General features: G+C 41.0%; 1 protein-coding gene across 15 annotated transcripts in view; it reads right to left on the minus strand.

Moving 5' to 3' along the window:
• Positions 1 to 20,684, minus strand: part of JMJD1C (jumonji domain containing 1C) — a 325,097-nt gene that overhangs the window by 64,206 nt on the left and 240,207 nt on the right. For all 15 annotated transcript variants that reach the window (XR_012657050.1, XR_004373154.2, XR_012657049.1 and 12 more), the window contains 6 exons: positions 10,821 to 10,945; positions 9,652 to 9,795; positions 9,338 to 9,530; positions 7,573 to 9,251; positions 3,072 to 3,244; positions 427 to 2,636 (listed from right to left, as the gene is read on the minus strand). Coding sequence is in view for 12 of the 15 variants with exons in the window: in XM_075072587.1 (XP_074928688.1) it covers positions 427 to 2,636; positions 3,072 to 3,244; positions 7,573 to 9,251; positions 9,338 to 9,530; positions 9,652 to 9,795; positions 10,821 to 10,945 (4,524 nt within the window). In the remaining 3 variants the exon portion in view is untranslated. The remainder of the gene's footprint in view (positions 1 to 426; positions 2,637 to 3,071; positions 3,245 to 7,572; positions 9,252 to 9,337; positions 9,531 to 9,651; positions 9,796 to 10,820; positions 10,946 to 20,684) is intronic.

The raw sequence follows: 20,684 nt of genomic DNA on the forward strand, positions 1-20,684 counted from the left end.
CACCACCCCAAAAATACAGATGTTCATATAGTCTTGGGTTGAAGTTTTTATTCATTTTTAAAAATTGGTATGACTGACCCAAGTGTGACTGCAAACATACTGGTGTTGACACTTTATGACAGAGCATGTGTACAACAGTTTGTTTACTTTAAATTGAGAGGCTTATTTACATGTTCAAACCAAGAAACAGTTTGTGCTAATACATATAGACATAAAAAAAGACAAATTTCTCAAATTAAGACATTACAGATGGGATCGGAATTTGTGAATCTGCAGGTCTACCAACCTCTGACACTACCCTTTTAAGCTCTATTCTCATTCATGTATTATCATATCACAAACCCTCCATTTATTAATAGTATTGTAATTCACAAATGTCCATCTATTTTCTTATCTTTTCTAATTCAGATCAACTGATATACTTACTGCTGTTACTGCTGCTCTGTAACTTCATCTTGCTTCTTTCTTTGGCACTCCTGCTAAGAACACCATTGGGTTTTACTTCTTCCTCTGTATCACCCTTTTTCTTTTGCAAATCATTTTGTTTCTTTTTGTAAGTTGGCTTAGGCTGCCGTTTAGTCCTTTGCTCTGACTTGCTCTCACTTTCATCAGAGTCTCCACATTCCGAGCCAGATTCGTAAGTCCTTTTTGCTTTTCTTCTTGTATGTTTATCTTCTTTCACAAATTTATCTGCTAGGATTGTACTTTCTATGTTATTTTGTAAATCATTAGATGTAGAAGCTATTAAATTGACAGTACATGGCTTAATAATTTCTGATACATTGTTCCCTGAATTCTCTTTTTTATTAGTGTTTTTATCTTCTTCTGAATGTCTAGTAAGCCAAGCCTTTTTCAGTTTTGTGTGGTAGTTCGGCTGACTTGTCTGGGAAGCTTGCCCATTGCCTACACAGTTGGCTTTGTTTATTGTATTGCAGACGATAGTACTGTCTAGGGAAATGGAAGCTGGAAATGTCTGATTTTTCACAGCATTAGACTCAGTTTCACTGGCATTACTAGTTTTAAACTGAGCTGCAGCCAATGCTGCCTTGTGCTTTTTCAAATGGATAAAATCAGTTGGGCCAGAAAATCCAGAGTTGGGCTGAATGGCACTTCCTGTCTTGCCACTGGCTGGTGTAACTGGAGCTGTGGTGCTGACCTTGCTTTCTTGTGTCCGTGCCACCACCTGACTTACTGTTCCAGAGGAGGTACATTCCAGTGGTGTGCAGGCTAAAACTGTGTGTGATAAAGAATAAGTCACTTCTGAACTACCCCAGCTTGAAACACTGGTAGTTGTGGCTGCAGATGTGGTTACATCTGTTTTGGTACTGCACATTATAGTTGTGGTAGGTGTGACAGAACTGGGAATGCTGCCTTCTGACACAGCCGGAAAGTTCTTTTCATAATGTGTGTGTGTAGCGTCTGAGTTCATATTTGGCAGAATTATTTTTCCAGTGTCTCTGGATTCCACTGGTTTTAGGCAATCTGGTTGATATGTCCCAGTTGAAGATCTTTCATTAATTCGATCTTTGGAAGCTGACTGCATTACTGGCATACTATCATACTTTATACTAGAAGGTGGACGTACAATGACAGATGCTGTGGCAGACTGCGATTTTCCACTGGTTCGCTCAACATGCCATTCAACTTTTTCATTGTTTGGAGCATTATTAGATTTCCAAATATCTGATAAATTCTGCTCAGAAGTGCTCTTGTACATGGTTTGCGCTTCCTTAGGTTCAGGTACTAAAGTTGGTGGTTTTTGTAATTCTTGGGTTTTGCCACCAGCATTAACTGGCTGCACTGGCGTTAGGGTTGGAGGTGAAAGGCTGCTATAGCTGCTTTCCTTTCTCTCCAGGTTTTGATGAACTGGAGGGTGAAACACTGGTGCTCTGTGTAAGGCAGGCATACTTCGGAGCGTATTTGAAGATGAAACTGACAACTGAGTAGGGCTTCTGCAGTCATTTCTAAAAGAATTTACAGAGTGAGATGTCATTTGATGGGAAGGTTGCTCTGTTATCTTGCTTACTGAAACTTCACCATCTGGTTGATGCTTAATCAAAGGTGGAGGTTTTGAAAGAGATGAAATAAAAGAACTGAGAGACTGGGGATTAGCTGCTGTTGAAGGACAACTATTCTGTTTATCGACATACAAACTTGAAACTTCCTTAGATGGGTAAGACCTTGGTGGTTCATTCACTACACTGTTTGACAAGGTGGTGAAATAGTTACTTTGCGGCAAACTCTGTGGTGCTGAATGCTTGATTTTATAAAGTTCTGATACAGAACGCTCTGGTTCTTTGTCATGTTTTACTGCATAGCTTTTGGGGCTAGAAGACGATAATGGTGTTACTCTAGAATAATTCTCTCTCTCACCCTCAAGTGCCTTGATTTTAGCAGTAAAAGGAGCAACTTCAATACTCTCTTGAAGTATCCGTCTATGTTCTTCTTTATATTTGCTTAGTCGCTCTCCTGTCTCTTGAGGTGGCTTCTGCAATTGACTCAACATTGGGTCCACAAAATGTCTGTGCAAATGACTCTCTTTTGCAGTCTGTGTTCTGCTGTGTTCCAGATCAGTCTTCACTGGTGCAGTTGTAACAGAACGTAAAGGTTCAATAAATGCTTTCCTCTCAAATTCTCTGTATGAAAAAAGTTAACACAGATTAAATTTTGTTACAAACATACTACAATATGCTAACAGAATTTAAGAGACCTATTCTTCAACTCTCAAACAAAATTATCTATTAACACAAAATAAAGCTGATGAATCTCTTTATTCTGCGTAAAATTTTCAAAGGCTTCTTTGTGACTTAGGAACTTAAGTCCCATTGAAAGTCAATGTGCCTCAGTTTTAAAATGGGATTTAGGCGCCTAAGCCACTTCAGCGCATTTGAAAATTTTACTTATTATTTGAGAGCATATTTTGTCACACTTTTACATATGCCATGTCATGCATTTTTACAAGTGAATTGGAATGAAGGTAAATGAAAATACAAGCTACTGAACTTCACAGTCTCATACTGTAAACATTAGCTTATACATCAGTTTAATTATTTAGATAATGGAGAACTTACTCTTTGTGATGATCTACTATATTTTTGGACAATGGTGGACTAGAATGTGTTGTCAATTTGAGTGGCCGATGCGGATCTGCACTGGATGGTCTTACAGGAACGTGACTCAGTAACCCAAGACTGTCAGCTGAGGTCACAGGGGTGGGTTGGTGTAACCAAGGGCTGGGAGTATTCTGTTAACAGCAACAAAACCAGACTTCAAAGTTATCACAGGAACCCAAGCACAGCAACATCATCATACCTTGTTTTAAAATCTTACCAACAAACAAAGAGTAAGTTATATACTTTCCCAGTACAAATCATACATTTTTTTCCCCAAGTTTTTTAGGCTTATTTGGATAGAGTAGGGATATTTGAGTATGCCATTGAAATGGTTTATAGCATATGAAAATGTTTACATTTTCCACATGTATTCTGAGATAGGTTTGATTCTCAAACACCTAGCTTGATCATTTTACTTCTACAATTTCAACTCAGGGCCTCTCTTTAAACAACTTTAAATAACAACTGGCGTTTAAGAGAGTACAAGTTCAATTATTAATTTGTTGAATGATTAGTGTTGAAATATTTTCTTTAAAAATAAATAAGGTTTAATATTTCTTGGGAATATCTTTCAATTGTAAATATAAAACAAATGAAAGAATAAGCACTCTCTTTTCCTATTATTTTTCTTCATGCTACAAATGATTAACTATGGATAAGCCTAGGCAACCTGTTATATTTAGCTGAATTGTTTTACACAACTCAATCACACAATTAGTACAGTACTATTAAAACTACAAACTATTTTAAGGAAATCTTAAGGTTGCGTAGCTAAGTATTCAAAAGTTAGGAAATACAAAATTTAAGTGTGAATATACAATTTTAACTCTACCTCCTAGCTTGAATGCATTATGATAATCTTTATTTGAAAACTAGTGTAGGCTGTTTTAAATGAAGTTGATAACTTATGTAAGTTAATGTAAAATTGATGATGATGTGTTACCTTGAAGACAGAAGTCTTTATGATACAAACATTTTTATATTGAAATATAGCATAAGATGTCATAATTAACAAATGTATCATAATGCACACAAGGGAGTAAATTTGCACGTGAAACCTGAACTCTCACTTCCTGACTTTGAGCACTTCACTATGAAACCCAAAAGATGTTTTAACATAGTAAAGTTTTTGAGGAAATCAAAAAAGGTTGCTGGGGCCTAATTTCCCTGTAAGCTGCGCAATTGCAAAGCAGCCTATTTAGCATCACACAGGCGCTCAGGGAACCTGTCTGGGGACCTGCCCTGGCCAGGAGGAGAGGCACCCCTCCCCTGGCCACAACCTAGCCCAGGAACTTAAAATTTGGTAGGGAGGTTGCCTAGTATCCTGTCTTCAAACAATGGCCAGTGCCAGATGCTTCAGAAGCAATGAACAGATTAGGACAATTATTGAGGGATTCATCTAGTCCCAGCTTCTGGCAATGACAGGTTGAGAGGCACCAAGAGCATAAGGTTGCATCCCTGACCATCTTGGCTAATAGTCATTGATGGATAGGGTGACCAGACAGCAAGTGTAAAAAATCAGGACAGAGGGTGGGGAATAACAGGCACCTATATAAGAAAAAGCCCCAAACATCTGGACTGTCCCGACCCTATTGACGGACCTACCCTCCATGAATTTATCAAATTCTTTTTCGAACTCAATTATACTTTGGGCCTTCACAACATCCCCTGGCAGTGAGTTCCACAAGCTGACTGCATTGTGTGAAGCATGTCATTTTGTTTTAAACCTGCTGCCTATTTCATGGGGTGACCTTTTGTTCTTGTGTTATGTGAAGTGGTAAATAAGATATCCTTATTCTCTTTCTCCACATCAGTCGAGATTTTACAGACCTCTAGCATACCCCCCCATAATCGTCTCTGTTCTAAGAGGAACAATCCCAGTCTTTTTACCCTTTCCTCAAATGGAACCTGTTTCATACCCCTAATCATTTTTGCTGCCCTTCTCTGTACTTTTTCCAACTCTAATATCTTTTTGGAAATGAACCAACAAGAACTGCACAGTGTATTCAAGGAGGTAGCATACTATGGATTTATATAGAAGTATTATGGTATTTTCTGTCTCATTATCTATCCTTTTCCTAATGGTTTTTGACTACTGCACACTGAGCAGATGTTTTCAGAGAACTATCCATGATGACTCCCAGATCTCATTCTTGAGTGGTAACAACTAACTTAGACCCCATCATTTTTATGTATAGTTGGGATTGTGGTTTCCAATATGCATTACTTTGCACCGATCAATATTGAATTTAATCTGCTATTTTGATGCCCATTCACCCGGTTTTGTGAGACACATTTGTAATGCTTTTCAGTCAATTTTGGCCTTAACTCTCTTGAGCAATTTTGTATCATCTGCAAACTTCGTCATCTCACTGTTTACCTCCTTTTCCAGATCATTTATGAATATATTTAATGGCACTCATCCCAGTACAGACCCTTGAGAGATTCCACTATTCACCTCTCTCCACTGTGAAAACTGACCATTTATTCCTTCCCTCTTATCCCATGACTGCTTACTTTGCCTAGAAGCCTTTGTGAGGGACTGGTCAAAGGATTTCTGAAAGTCCAGGTACACCTCTACCCCAAAATAACGTGACCTGATATAAGGCGGGTTCGCACACAATGCGGTAAAGCTCTGACACGCTACTCTGAGCAGCGTGTTATGGGTGCTGGGCCAGGCTGGGGGGTTCGATAAGGGGCCGAGGGTTTTGGGGGTGGCCAAGGGCTCCCCCGTCCCAGGGCCTGGGGGACAGGAGCTGTGGGAGGGCACTTTTGGGGACCCCGCAGTCCCAGAGTGGCCCGGGGGATTAGCGGGGGGCTGGGAGCAGCCCGCTCTGCTTCCCTCACCCTGGCCCCAGCCGTGTCGCTCAAGGGAGGGAGCTTGGGGGAAGGGATCCCCCCAGCACTCACCAGCAGTGGCAGAAGCAGAGCAGCCCGGCCCCAGCCCGCTCCACTCCGCCAGGTGAGTGCAGGACCTTTCCCCAGCAGCCCCCCAGCAACATGGCTGGGGCAAGGAAAGCATAGTGGGCTGGGTCCGCGTTGCTCCGCTTCCCGCCGCAGGTGAGTGTGTGTGTGTGGGGCATCCTTTCCCCAACCTCCCTGCACTTACCGACGGCAGGAAGCAGAGTACCACGGCTGGGAGCTGGCAGAGTGGAGTGGACTGGGGATGGGCTGCTCCGCTTCCCGCCGCTGCCAGTAAGTGCCTGTCAGGGAGGGATGGATAGGGGTCATAGCAGACAGGGGATGGAGGGGTTGGGTAGGGGGTGGGGTCCTGGGGGTGATTAGGGATGGGGGTCTCTGGAGGGGTCTCAGGGAACAAGGAACTGGGGAGGTGGTGGGAGAGGGGGGCAAAGCAAGTTTGATGTAACGCCGTCTCACCTATAATGCAGTGAGATTTTTTTGTCTCCTGAGGACCGCGTTATATCGGGGTAGAGGTGTATACTATATCCAGGGCACACTATCCCTGGGAGACATGAAGCCAAGGGCAGACTCAGAGTCTGCTCTGCAACCAATAGGGAATGAGATGCCATTCCCTGGGAGCTCAGGAGAGGCAAGAAGCCATTTTGGAACAGTCTGCAGCAAGCCAGGGAAAGCCACACCGGCTGTGTGAGGGGCTGGTGACTCCCAGGTCTGCATGCAGGGTTCATCCTGAGAACTGGCCTCTGGGGGACCTGAAAGCAAGATCCCTCAAACTTGACCCTTTCCCTCTCCAGGGTGACTCCCAGTTTGTAGAGTTTTGTTGGGAAAAGTTTCCTCAGCCAGGTTGAGGAACCAAATGGATAGGGGGTACTATATGTTTCTGTAGCCTCTCTAATCTCCCTGAGCATTTCACAATCACCGTTACCATTCTGGTCAGGTGGCCAGTACTACATTCTTACTGCCTCTCATTATTCAAGCATGGAATTATTTAATGATTGTTTAAAGTCTTTCTAGTATCTGGTCCCTATAGTGAACTGCTACCAGATACACGATTAACTTCAAGTGGTAAAGTTTTGTGCTGTGGATCTACAGGTCCTAACCTTACTGATGACCCAATATAGTTCCACAAGATGAAGTGTTTATATCTTCAATTGGTATTTTAAAAACCATAGGAAGTTATGTACAACCCCTGCCCTCTCCTCTCCACCTCCCCTCTCCAAACAGCTATGTTAAAAGTCAGTTAAAATTACAAAGTCAAGCATGCAAAAGCTAGAAAAGGCCAGAATTAAGGTTGCCAATGCCATCTTAGTTTGGTCCCCCTGTTCATGTGCATTATGAAACAGTCATCTTACCAGAACACTTATACTTATATGCTCTTGGCAAAACTGCACAGAAGAAAAAAAAAAAATTTTCATGGAAAATGGACAACTGCTGGGAAATGGGCTAACAATTATTTTTGTAACCCAGTGCACTTGCACAGAGACGCCAATGACCTTAGAGTACTATTAAAAGTAATAATAAAGAAAGCAGAATCACTTACCCTTCTTAAAGGAGCCTCAGCATTAACAGGAGTTTCTGGATGGACCCATTTAGATGAGGGTAGACCAAGTCCTGAGTAAGCATGTGTTCCATTTGGATACTGCCAAATAATTGGATAAAGTCCTATCTGATTATATGAAGCAGAAGGATGAGCTTGTCCAAGAAGATGTGGAGACTGGTGCTGTAACATCTGCTGCTGCTGGTGTGCTAATGCCAAATGGCTTAAGCTGCTGGCATGAGCAGTTTCTAGTCGTGGATGGCCACCTAATAAGGAAGCTGTAGGCACTCCAGGTAACACTGCAGGAAGTAGATGAGGGTGATGAACAGAATGGTGAGATGCAGTACTAAGAGGATGAGTGTTAATAGCAGATAATGGAGTCTGATTTGAAGACCCAGTTAATAGATGGGGTGCACCACTTAATGCAGGATGATGGGTGTTTGGATTTAAACAGGTTCTGTGGGATGAGGAATGAAGAGGATAATTATGCTGATGTAAGTAAGGTGAAATGTGATTAGTTCCTGTTTCTTGACCAATAAGAGTGGGATCCCTGTATACTGTGAAATGTTCATTCTTGTCAATAATAAGAGGACTTTTAGTAGCTTCTAAAGCACTAACTCTAGCTGGAACTGGATGAAAACTAGACCTAGGCATATCATGCTCAGTTTTATTTGCTGACCTTGATACTCCAGTAACATGGCTGGTCTGATAACTAACCTTTGACTTCACAGTATCAGGAGACTGGGTGAGTTTAGGCTTAACATCAGGTGAAGAATTTGACTTTGTTTTAGGATGATCAACTGAAGTACTAGATTTTGACTTCATAGCATCAGGGGCTGGACTTCGTTTATGTAGTTTACCCTCTTCAGTTAATGAAACTACATTTAATGAAGACACAAATGAGCCATGCTGAACTTTTTCAGGATTTAAATGTTCATTTACTGTCGTTTTCATAATCCCAGACTGTATCAAATCCATTTTACTGACAACATTGCTAACCCAACTCTGATCAGTTTCTTGTTTTCTTACTTCTTGAACATTTACTTTTGTAAACCGATGTTTTAAATTGCTGCCACAAGACACTATTTTCTGAAGTGTTTGCAAACCAAAGGTACTTGCAGCATTTTCCTGGCTCTCCTCATCAGAATTGTTTTCATTAGTTGCATTACCACCACATTTTGGTGTAGGAGGCCTGGGTGCAAACTGCTCATTTGTTAACAATTCCATAGTATGCCGATTTTCTACATTGCACTCTTGAACATGTGCATCACTGGCACTCTGACCATGAAATTTCAGCTGCTCTGCTGGATGGAGTGAATTTTTTTCTTGTAGGTCTAATTCAGCTGACTTCAGTCTTTCTATATCTTTATGATTTTTATCTGCTTGTATTTCATCCCATGGAGACTGCCTATCTATTAGTGTCTGTTCCTCTACCCTCTCACTACTCTGGGAGTTTCCTTCTTCTCCATTTATGTTTGAAGTGTTCTTGCTTTTCAACTCATTCTCTGAATTTTGTTCTGATGAAGAATCTGTTAATCTTTTATTTGAATTTTCTGAGTCACTGCTCTCAGAGTAGTCAGAGATATTGTCTGTCCTCAATCTTTTCATACTTAGTTTTTTTTCGTCCTCTTCAGCTTTTCTTCTTTTACTAATAAAGTGTTTATTTTTACTTTTGGGATTTTCTGTAGAGGAGAAAAAGTATAATTGTATTTTTAGTCAGGTACAGTTTTAAGAATTTCTCTCCCTCCCCTTCCAAAACTGCTCCTACCTCCTCGACCTATATAATCATATTTTTCTTCCTTCATCTTCTCCTCGTCAGGCATGCTGCTATCTGAGCCTTTCCTTTTATTTGGACGAGCATTCCGTTGTTGATGGTGCTGGTGAGAATTCTGTTTTAGTGCTGCAGTCTGGGAATTCATGGCTGGTCTGGGACTATTTGCTTGAGCACGTGTATAATGCCCCTAAATGTAATCAAATAATTAATACACCAAACATGATCCTAATTAATCTGTTTAAATAGAGATATTCAACATTTACAATAAACCAAAACATCACTTAAGTAAAAAGAGAAAGTATATCTACGTGGGCTGTGTTGCTGTTCTGGTTGGAACGAGACCTGCGACGTGATGTGATGCCAATATTTTCACCTTTCAACAAAGAGTGAACAACATCATCTAGAAAGGTCATCTGAACCATAGAAGGATCAACATTCTGTGGTTCTAACACCTGGTTTATTAAAAGAAGAAGAAAACCATAATTAACAGTTTTTTAGACATAGTCTACCTTATATTTCCTACATCAGTGTTTATGCAAATACATAGTACATTTGGTATACTGAAAAAGTATCCAAAGGAAAACCCTAGTTGATCTTGACAAGATAGCCTGCTGTAGGACTTCTCAGTGGAATGGGGAAGCAGCAAAACCCAACCATTACCATCTTGTGTTCAAGTTAACAGTTTTATTAGACCACTATTACATTGGCTCCTATTTTCCCCAAGCTGATAATGATAAACTGAAAAGCCATCAAACTCTTCTTAGAAGATGACCATTAAGCAAGTTTGTAAAAACTGAATACAATCTGGCTATAAAGAGAAGAAGAAAGTAACTGATGAAAGAGAATGGCAAAATGCAGAGCTAGACGACAGATTCATATCAAGAAATTTGCAAGTTAATTATAAAGAATTTGAACATTATGTTAGACCTAAATTTGCATACTGACATTTGATTTTGTTGGTCACTTCAAGGAAGACAAGTCATTTACTATATTAACACTAAGTTAATACTCCCAGGTTTCTTTTGGAATACAATTCTCCATTTTTCCATGAAAATTCTTGTTTTAAACTTTTAGGAATAGCAGCAACTGCAGCTGAAAGGTACTACAATAAATGCTTAATATTGCATTACTCAAAGAGATTTTTAACTGCTTGTGAAAAAGTTATCATTACCAGAGTGATAGGAGACAAATTCGAAGCAGAGTCGATATTAAAGACTGATTCCTGGTTCTAGATTACTTCATTTCAAGTGCTTCAATAATCAGGTAATGATTATATAAGAGAACCTAAAATCTTAGACATTGGATTTATTGATTAAATGCATACTGTTTAAACACCACTTTCAGACTAATAAGAGATATACTTGTACCCATTTGAAATGAACAGCATAATAAATCTAACACCACCACAACACTTCAAAAAATATCAAACATTTATACTGGGCATAAAACTTTTCTGAATAAGGGTCATAATATTTACCTGGTCATTCATAACAATCATAGTGCGGGTGAAGAGATCATGATGAGTAATTATACCAGTGAACCACTGGGTGGCAGAATCCTGTCTGTATACTCTCACCCTATATCCGTTTAAGGAATATGGACCTTTAAAAGGAAAATGTTACAGAAAAACATTGAGAAATTCCTCCAAAAAAAATGTTTTTCATCATGTAGCATTTATAATACAATGCACAGGGAATGAGTAACAAACCAGATGTGTATCTAGCACGCTGGCCTGCCTGTGCGTTTTACTTCTGATTCAAAGAGACATTTTGGAATGCCTGGGAATGTTTCACATGATTTAGTGATTCTAATGTCATTTATGCTAATGTTTTCAAACAAAGTTTTCTTATCTTACTAACTCCCGCTGCACCTGTAATGACAAATCATGAAAAAAAACGAACCACAAAAGGTATAAAAGAGTAAGCTGAAAGGCAAGAGTGTGTGTCAGCAGATTATATAGACGTTGTTGAACAGGCTGATCATATGCTTAGATGCTTTTTCAGGAGAAAATTTAGATCTCCGTGTTTGGGTTCTGCAGCTGCCAAGTTTGTCCATCACTGACCAAAGTTTACTTCCACTGAGGTAGTTCAGAAAAGCAAAGTGGCGCAACCTCTTCTACTGGCCCCATAACAAGCCGCAAAAAGATGAAAAGAATTGTGTTCTATTTTAAATGAATGATTTAACGGTATATTTCAGGGAGATGAGATTCCAGATTCATAGATGGAGGCAGAAATTGTACTCATTCCTAGAGAAGGAAAAGATCTTTCCAGTTGTGTACCATACAGACCTATTTCTTAATTAATGTGAATGCTAAAACTTATGCCAAGCTGCTAGCAAAAAAGACTGAGTGTCATTTTGCTCAAATAGTTTCACCCAGACCAGTCTCAGCTAATTGCTGGCAGGCATCTATCTGATAATCTCAGAAGAACTCTGAATTTAATCTACAATGTTAATTCTCTCAGTTCTTCCTGTGTGCTTCTTTCTCTGGATGTTGAGAAAGCCTTTGACTGGCTGGAGTGGGACTACTTCACACAGATTTTAGTAAAGTTTGGTTTTGGGAATCAGTTTTGTAGAGGCATATTGGTCTTGTATACTGCTCCTTAAGCATCTGCTTTGGTTAATAGCCATCAAGCATTTGTCTTTTAATTTGTCTAGGGAATGACACAGGGTTGCCCTTATCCCTCTTGTTGGTTGCTTTTGCAATAAAGCCATTTGCAAACAAATGTGAGAAAATGCATTGAGTAAAGGGCATCAAGACATATTCTGGATTAGAACAGAAAATAGATTGTACGCTGAGGATGTCTTGTTATATTTGGAGGATATAGAAGTCCCATTAAAATTATAGAATAACTGACTTTGGAATGTGGTCAAGTATCAGGCATGAAAATAAACTATGATAAATTTGAAATTTTAGGATTTAATAGCCCCAGAAAGGTCAAAAACCATTGTCAGCTACATACATTTAAATAGGTAAAGAAATCTTTGAATATTAAGGACTAAATACCGGTGGAGAGAAAAAATAATTACCCTCCACAGTGGAGTAAAATCAGAAAAGACTTGGAAGAATGGAACAAATATGAAATTCAGTGGCTAGGCAGGGTAGCTTCGGTAAAAATGAATGTCCTCCCAAAGTTATTTTTGTTTCAGTGCATACCTGTTGGTTTCTCTGACATGACATTAAAAATATGGCATGATGAGCTATTAAAATTCATATGGAGTCATAAAAGACAAAGGATGAGTTCTAAAGTTCTGTATAAGCCTATAAAAAGGGGTGAACTAGCATACTCTAATTTGACTTATTGTTATTATGCACAACAACTCAGCTGGATTAATGACGGACCATTCGAACTCTGGGTAAAACCTGAATATGACTGGAGCCCAAATACAACTATTTAAAGTAACTGTTTCATTAAAAAGAAATGTAGGCAACCTAAATAAATAAATAAATAAAATCACCCATTCATCCAGAACACTTTAGCAGTCTTGGACAAATTTGTCAAATTCCTTTCATTGAGGCCCCTCATCCTTAACTACAGTATTTTCATTAATAATTAGGCATTTACGTCTGGGAAATATCTAAGTGATTATGCATTGTGGGTAAAAGCTGAGCTTACTCAGTTTGGACAGCTGTTCCTGCAGCCTGATTTGAAATCAGGTCAAGAGATATGTAATAATGTAAAGATGAAGTTCACAATATTTTTCAGATTTACAAGTCAAACATTTTATTGTGAAATCTGAATAAAAGATAGCTCTATCTAGACCTTTCATCACATGTGAGGAGTTCATCCAGCAGCAAGCTGGAACAAAAAGATTTAGTTTCCAAGATATGTATCATTTTGATTAAAAAAAGATGTTGATAAGAAAACCACCCAGATGAAAAGATGGGACAGGGATTTGGACAAAGGAATTGAGCTGAATAAGTGGTCTGTACATGTGAATGGGTATACACATCTTCAGTTTGTGTGGCTCAAAGAATTTTTTTTTTTGTAATCTACTGCTGTATAGATGGCATTTGATGCCGCATTTTTGCTACTAGGGAGCACTCTGTTGGAGGGGTTGCAGGAAATGGGGACCATAATCTCAAATGTGGTGATTGTGCTCAGGAATTAGATGATTTGGGGAGGATATTATTAAAGAGATTTATTTTGTGACAAAATGGTGGCTTTGTAGAGACCCCTGATCTGCTTTCTTAATGCTCCAATAAAAGACCTACATTTTAAGCAGAACAATAATTTCTTTTTATTTAAGACATTGTATTGCACATTATTGGAAAAATGTGACTTCTCCTGCTATGGAACTGTGGTACAGTAAAATAAGGACTGTCCTTGTAATGGAAAAGCTTTCACATCAAGTATACGCAGAAGAGAAATGCCCCAAAGTAGGAAGGTATTTAGAAATTTGGTGACTCTTTTTAGTGTACTCAGAGGAAAGCTCCCCAGCCATAAAACAGAACTTTTTGCCAGGTTCTCTGAATATTAACCTGACCCTGAATAAGTAAAATACAATGTAGTATATATTAACATTTTATTGTAATTTTACCTTAATTAAAAAAAAGAAGAATTGTGCTCCAGTTTTAAAAAGTGTAACTTTGTTAAAGAAATCTTAAACACTGTCCTTTAAAAGTATATGAACAGTATATGAACAAATTCAAGTTCAAAAGAAGGCTACATGCACAACATAGATGAGACAGCTCAGCATCGTCATCCTAAAGCATTACAAATCACGAGACTTGCCTTCTGCTTTCTGAGATCATAGGGTTCATGTTTTCAATTGTTTTCCCACAACCATGACCATTAGAAACGTGCTCCATTCACTTTCATTATCTCTGGGCAGGTCTACACTTAAAATGCTATAGTAGAGCAGCTGCACCACTGTTGCACTTCAGTGAAGACGCTACTATGCCGACGGGAGAACTTCTCTCATTGGCACATTTAATCCACGCCTGCGAGAGATGGTAGATGCGTCAACGGGAAAAGCCCTCCCGTCGACAGAGTTGTCTAGTGCATCGGTTAGGTTGGTACAACTGTGTCGCTCAGGGGTGTGGATTTTTCACACCTGAGCGACCTAGTTATACCAATGTATGTTTATAGTATACCTGGCCTCTCTCTCATCACTACAGTATCTGAATGTGTCACAAACATTAATTTACCTTCTACAATGCCTCTGACAGAGGAAGGGGCAGTTTTAACCCTATTTTGCAGGTAGGGAGTTGAGGCACGAAGATAAGGATCAAATGTTTCCACAATTTTGGGAGCTCAATTTGAGACTTCTGGGACCTGATTTTTAAAAGTACTTAGCATTATATTGCACTTGCTATGTTCAAAGCACAGCTCCCTATTGACTTCAGTTGCAGCTGTGATTTGCACTTCTGCAAATCAGATCTTAGGGTCCCAAGTTGGATATCCAAAAAATGAGAAACAGTTAGTGGGCACCTGTGAAAAAGTCTGATTTAAGTGATTTGCTAAATATCACATAGGAACTTTGTGTCAGAAACAGGGATAGTATTTCCCCAAGGCAGCTTTCAAGTGCCTTAACCATGAGATCATTCTCTCTCTTTCTGCAACCCATTGCCTCATTCACTACACACCTTCCAAATTCTGCAGCAAACGGAACAGAGATCCTACAGGCAATAGTATCCTTCACAACACAACCTTGATTCACCGCCAAAGCAGTTCCATCTTGTGCACTGAATGTAGAAGGGATCCAAACGTAATTAAAGACAGTATCATAATGCATATGACAAGGAGACCAAATTAAAGTTGCACAGACAACCTTAATCCTGGCATTTGCTAACTTTTGAGAGCTTAACTTAGCAACAAAAATGTTTTTGCCTGTAGTTTCCTAGGGTTTTAAAAGAGCAAACTGAAAACAAAAAAAAACAGAAATTCCATCATGTGGCATAATATTGACACCCACGATCCATCAGCAGGATTGGAATCTTAGATCCATGACACAGATCTTTGACACTTGAACTAACAGAGCAATTGACAGCAATAGTAGGTTGTCATTCTATATATGGACCAGCATTAGAGGGGGATGAGACACATACTTTGCCAGTGAATTTCACTGATAATTGCTGATAGCAGAGGAACGATGAGACTCTGGAATCTTGGATTCCACTCCTGGGTCTGGCAGGGAGTGTATTTAGTGAGCAAAGACTCCTCTTCTGCCAATTTTTCTCAAGTTTGACCCTTTTTCTGTTCTGTGCCTTCCAAAAGTTTTCTTGCTCAGCAAGACCTAGTCGCCCCTTCTGGGCTTGCTGTCCAAATATCAATTCTCTCTCAACTCTCAGACTGTTTGCCCAGCCAATGACAGTGCTCCTCCTGTACCCTACCTACTTGTCCGATCTGTCTCTTCTCCCTCCCTGTGTTCCTGCCCCACTGCTAGTTCATAGAATCAGTCTCACTGTCCTGCCAGTAACAATCTCCCCTCTGCTCCGCAAGTTCCTCAGCATTCTTTCCCATAGCTAGTTCCTCCCTGCACCCCGTTTCTCTACTTGGCTCCTATTCTCTTTGCTTAATCAGTTCAAGTCTCATACCTGCAATCTCCCAGTCCCAATCACCTATATCCCCTCTCTCGGACTCCCAGTTCCAATTTCTTCTACTACTCAATCCCTAGTTCTAGTGTCCTTGCCTAGCTAGTCCCAATTTTTCTTGCCCTCTCTCCAGTCCCAGCCTCACTGAACTTCTTGTCTCAATCTACTTCGTTTTCCTCTCTCCTGCACCAGCTTTTGTGTACTCTGCATTCACATCAGCCAGTTTCCTTCTCCATGCTGCCTGGGTGCCGTGGGAGGGTAGGGGGCGGTGTCATTGAGAGCACAGGAGAAACTCTCTTTGCTTGCAGTTCCAGTGATTGCAGGGAAAATCTGTTTTCACTTTTTGTAGCCTTAGGCTGGAGGATGCTCAGTCCAGTCACAGAGAGGAGCGGTGAGAGGGTATGTCTACACTATGGGATTATTCCAATTTTACATAAACTGGTTTTGTAAAACAGATTGTATGAAGTCGAGTGCACGCGGCCACACTAAGCACATTAATTCGGTGGTGTGCGTCCATGGTCCAAGGCTAGCGTCCATTTCTGGAGCGTTGCACTGTGGGTAGCTATCCCGTAGCTATCCCATAGCTCCCGCAGTCTCCCCCGCCCACTGGAATTCTGGATTGAGACCCCAATGCATGATGGTGCAAAAACAGTGTTGCGGGTGATTCTGGGTAAATGTTGTCACTCATTCCTTCCTCCGTGAAAGCAACGGCAGCCAATCATTTCGTGCCCTTTTTCCCGGGATTGCCCTGGCAGACGCCACAGCACGGCAACCGTGGAGCCCGTTCAGCTTTTATTTATTTATTTATTTATTTATTTATTTTTTACTGTCACCATATGTCTACTGGATGTTGCTAACAGACGCGGTACTGCAGAGCTACAAAGCGCATTAATTTGCCTTTGCAAGATAGCAGAGATGGTTATTAGTTGTTCTGTACTGTCTGCTGCTCTCATGGGTGCCCCTGGCTGAGGTTGGCTGGGGGCACAAAGACAAAAATGGGAATGACTCCCCGAGTCAATCCCTCCTTTACGGTATCTAAAAAGAGAGTCAGTCCTGCTAGAATATGGTGCAAGTGTACTGGAGAACCAGTATACCAGAGAACCAGAGAGCACAGCTGCTCCGTGTCAGATCCCGCAGAAATGATGAGCTGCATGCCATTCGAGGGTGCCCCTGCAACAACCCCACCCGTTGCTTCCCTGCTCCCACAACCCTCCTGGGCTAATGCTGCAGTGTCCCCCCATTTGTGTGATGAAGTAATAAAGAATGCAGGAATAAGAAACACTGACTTGTTAGTGAGATAAAATGAGGGAGAGACAGCCTCCAGCTGCTATGATAGTCCAGGCAGGACATTAAACGGTGCTGGGAAGAGGAGCCCAGCATCCCGCTGCTAAGATATTCCAGGCAGTACAGAATCTTTTCTTTACACGTGAAAGGAAGGGGGCTGATGCAGCTCAGCCCCCCAGTTGCTATGATGAAGACGGTTACCAGCCATTCTGTACCATCTACTGGGAATGACCAGGAGTCATTCCTATTTTTATCCAGGCGCCCCTGGCCAACCTCACCTGAGGCCAACCAGGAGCACTCACGGGCTGATGACGATGACAGATAGCACTCATATTGTACCATCTGCCACCAGGGAAGGAAGGGGAGAGGATACTGCTGTTCACTGCCGCAGCATCGCATCTACCAGCAGCATGCAGTAGACATAGGGTGACATTGAAAAAAGTGAAGAAAATTTTTTTCCTTTTTCTTTCACGGGGGGGAAGGGGGTAAATTAACAAGCTGTACCCTGAACGACCCTGGACAATGTGTTTGACCCTACAGGCATTTGGGAGCTCAGCCAAGAATGCAAATACTTTTTGAGACTACTAGGGACTGTGGGATAGCTGGAGTCCTCAGTACCCCCTCCCTCCGTCCCTCCATGAGCGTCCATTTGATTTGTTGGCTTTCCATTAACACTTGTCATGCAGCACTGTGCTGTGGACTCTATCATAGCCTGGAGATTTTTTTCAAATGCTTTGGCATTTCGTCTTCTGTAATGGAGCTCTGATAGAACAGATGTCTCCCCATACAGCGGTCAGATCCAGTCTCTCCCGCATGGTCCATGCTGGAGTTCTTTTTGGATTCGGGACTGCATCGCCATCCGTGCTGATCAGAGCTCCACGCTGGGCTAACAGGAAATGAAATTCAAAAGTTCGCGAGGCTTTTCCTGTCTACCTGGTCAGTTCATCCGAGTTCAGATTGCTTTCCAGAGCGGTCACAATGGTGCACTGTGGGATACTGCCCGGAGGCCAATACCGTCGATTTGAGGCCACGCTAATCCTAATCCAATATGGTAATACCGATTTCAGCGCTACTCCTCTCGAAGGGAAGGAGTACAGAAACCGGTATAAAGAGCCCTTTATATCGATATAAAGGGCCTCGTTGTGTGGACGGGTGCAGCGTTAAATCTGTTTAACGCTGCTAAAATTGGTTTAAACGCATAGTATAGACCAGGCCAGAGGATGGAGCATACTCAGTCGCTTTGGTGGGATGGCACATGTGCAGTTCATTCACAAAGGCGCAGTAAGGGGATAGCACATAAGTAGGGATGGCGCATGCACATTCTGATCAGCACTAAAGGCTGAGAGAGGCTTAAATGAGGATGGAGTCTTTGAAGATTTTAGCTGCTAAAATTGAAGAAGTCTTTATTGAGCATGTGCAAACTGATTTTTTCAAAAGCTTATAACTAAACCTAAGCCTTTCAAAGCAAGAACTAACTTATGTAAAACACTAAAATATTGTTCATTCATTTCTGCCAGATTCTGTTACGCTTTTTTACATTTAGCTCAACCTTACTCTGGAATTAATTCCCATTAATTTTACTGAGAATATTCCTCAACATAAGTAAGAGTAGCAGAATCTGGCCTTGTGATTATAAAAAGAAAGACAAATTTGTTTATGTATGACATACTTAAGATACAATATTCAAAGTACATTTTACTATTACTGGATTTAATATCAGATATTTTAAAATCAGTGTTCCCTCTAACTTTTCCCACCCATGTGTAGAATTAATTTTATTATGTGCACCAATATGGAGGTGATGTGTAACACAGTAGCAGATGGTAGCAGATGACAGAACAAGGAGTAATGGTCTCAAGTTGCAGTGGGGGAGGTTTAGGTTGGATATTACGAAAAACTTTTTCACTATAAGGATGGTAAAGCACTGAAATGGGTTACATAGGGAGGTGGTAGAATCTCCTTCCTCAGGAGAAAGTCAGACTTGACAAAGCCCTGGCTGGGATGATTTAATTGGGAACTGGTCCTGCTTTGAGCAGTGGGTTGGACTAGATGACCTCCTGAGGTCCCTTCCAATCTGATAATCTATGATTCATATTGGTGTACATAACATTCATGTGGTAAGGGTGAGGCCGAGATGTTCAGAGTGTGGGAAGGGGCTCAGGACTGAGGCAGAGGGTTTGGGTGCAGGAGTGTGAGGGTTCTGGCTAGGGGTGCAAGCTCTGAGGTGAGGCTGAGGGGTTTGGGGTGCAGGAGGATGCTCCAGGGCTACAGTAGGGACAGAGACCTCCCCCCAGCTCTCTCCCCATGGCAGCTCCAGGGCTGAGGCTGCAGGATATGCGCCCCTTCCCCCATCCAAGCAGGTCCAGGAGGGGTCTGGGTTTGGGCCGGGGGAGGGGCGCCGGGCCATGCATGTGTCTGGTCTGGGCTACCCCAGCTGGGTTTGGACCATAGCATTGTTTCAGCTGGCGGAGGGGTGCCCTAGCCATGGCAGGTTAGGGGCCAGACTAGTTTGGGGCTGGGAAAGAGGCGTCCCTCCCCCAGCTGATCCCCAGAGCAGGTTCCCTGAGCACCTGCACGGCACTAAATAGGCTGCTGCACATCACACAACTTACAGGGAACTTAGATTAAAATGTTCCTGTATTTACACTTGTAAACGTTATTGTAATTCATCTTGCGCTCTATTAACAGTGTGTGGTCAAACTAGCCTTGAATGAACAAGTTATCTTGCTTGGTCTTATTAAGACACAGACCTTGATAGCCTGATGAAGAATGAAAGGCCATTTCACTCAGCAGGATAAAGATTCTACATTAATTCACTTCTTGCAACATTTTTTTGGTGTGAGTTTCAGACGCTTGTTACCCCAACAGTTTTTAGACAAGGAAGCAACAGAAAGCAATACTAATATGTAGGGTTGTTGCCTAATTGCAGTTAACTCATGTGATTAACTCAGAAAAATTAATAGTGATTAATTGCAGTTTTAATTGCACTGTTAAACAATACAATACTAATTGAAATTTATAAAATATTTTGGATATTTTTCTACATTTTCAAATATATTGATTTCTATTGCGACACAGAATACAAAGTGTACACTGCTCACTTTATATTTTTATTACAAATATTTGCACTATAAAATGATAAATAAAAATAGCATTTTTCAATTCACCTCATGTAAGTACTGTAGTGAAACCTCTATTGTGAAAGTGCAACTTATAAATGTCAATTTTCACTGTTATATAACTACACTCAAAAACACAACAATACAAAACTTGAGATCCTACAAGTCCACTCAGTCCTACTTCTTGTCCAGCCAATCACTAAGACAAACAAGTTTGTTTACGTTTATGGGAGATAATTCTGCCCGCTTCTTTACAATGCCACCAGAAAGTTAGAACAGGCATTCGCATGGGACTTTTGTAGCCAGCATTCCAAGGCATTTACATGCCAGATATGCTAAACATCCGTATGCCCCTTCATGCTTTGGCCACCATTTCCAGAGGACATGCTTCCATGCTGATGAT

The sequence above is a fragment of the Chelonoidis abingdonii genome, chromosome 15 (assembly GCF_003597395.2).
Source record: "Chelonoidis abingdonii isolate Lonesome George chromosome 15, CheloAbing_2.0, whole genome shotgun sequence".
Lineage (NCBI taxonomy): Eukaryota > Metazoa > Chordata > Testudines > Testudinidae > Chelonoidis > Chelonoidis abingdonii.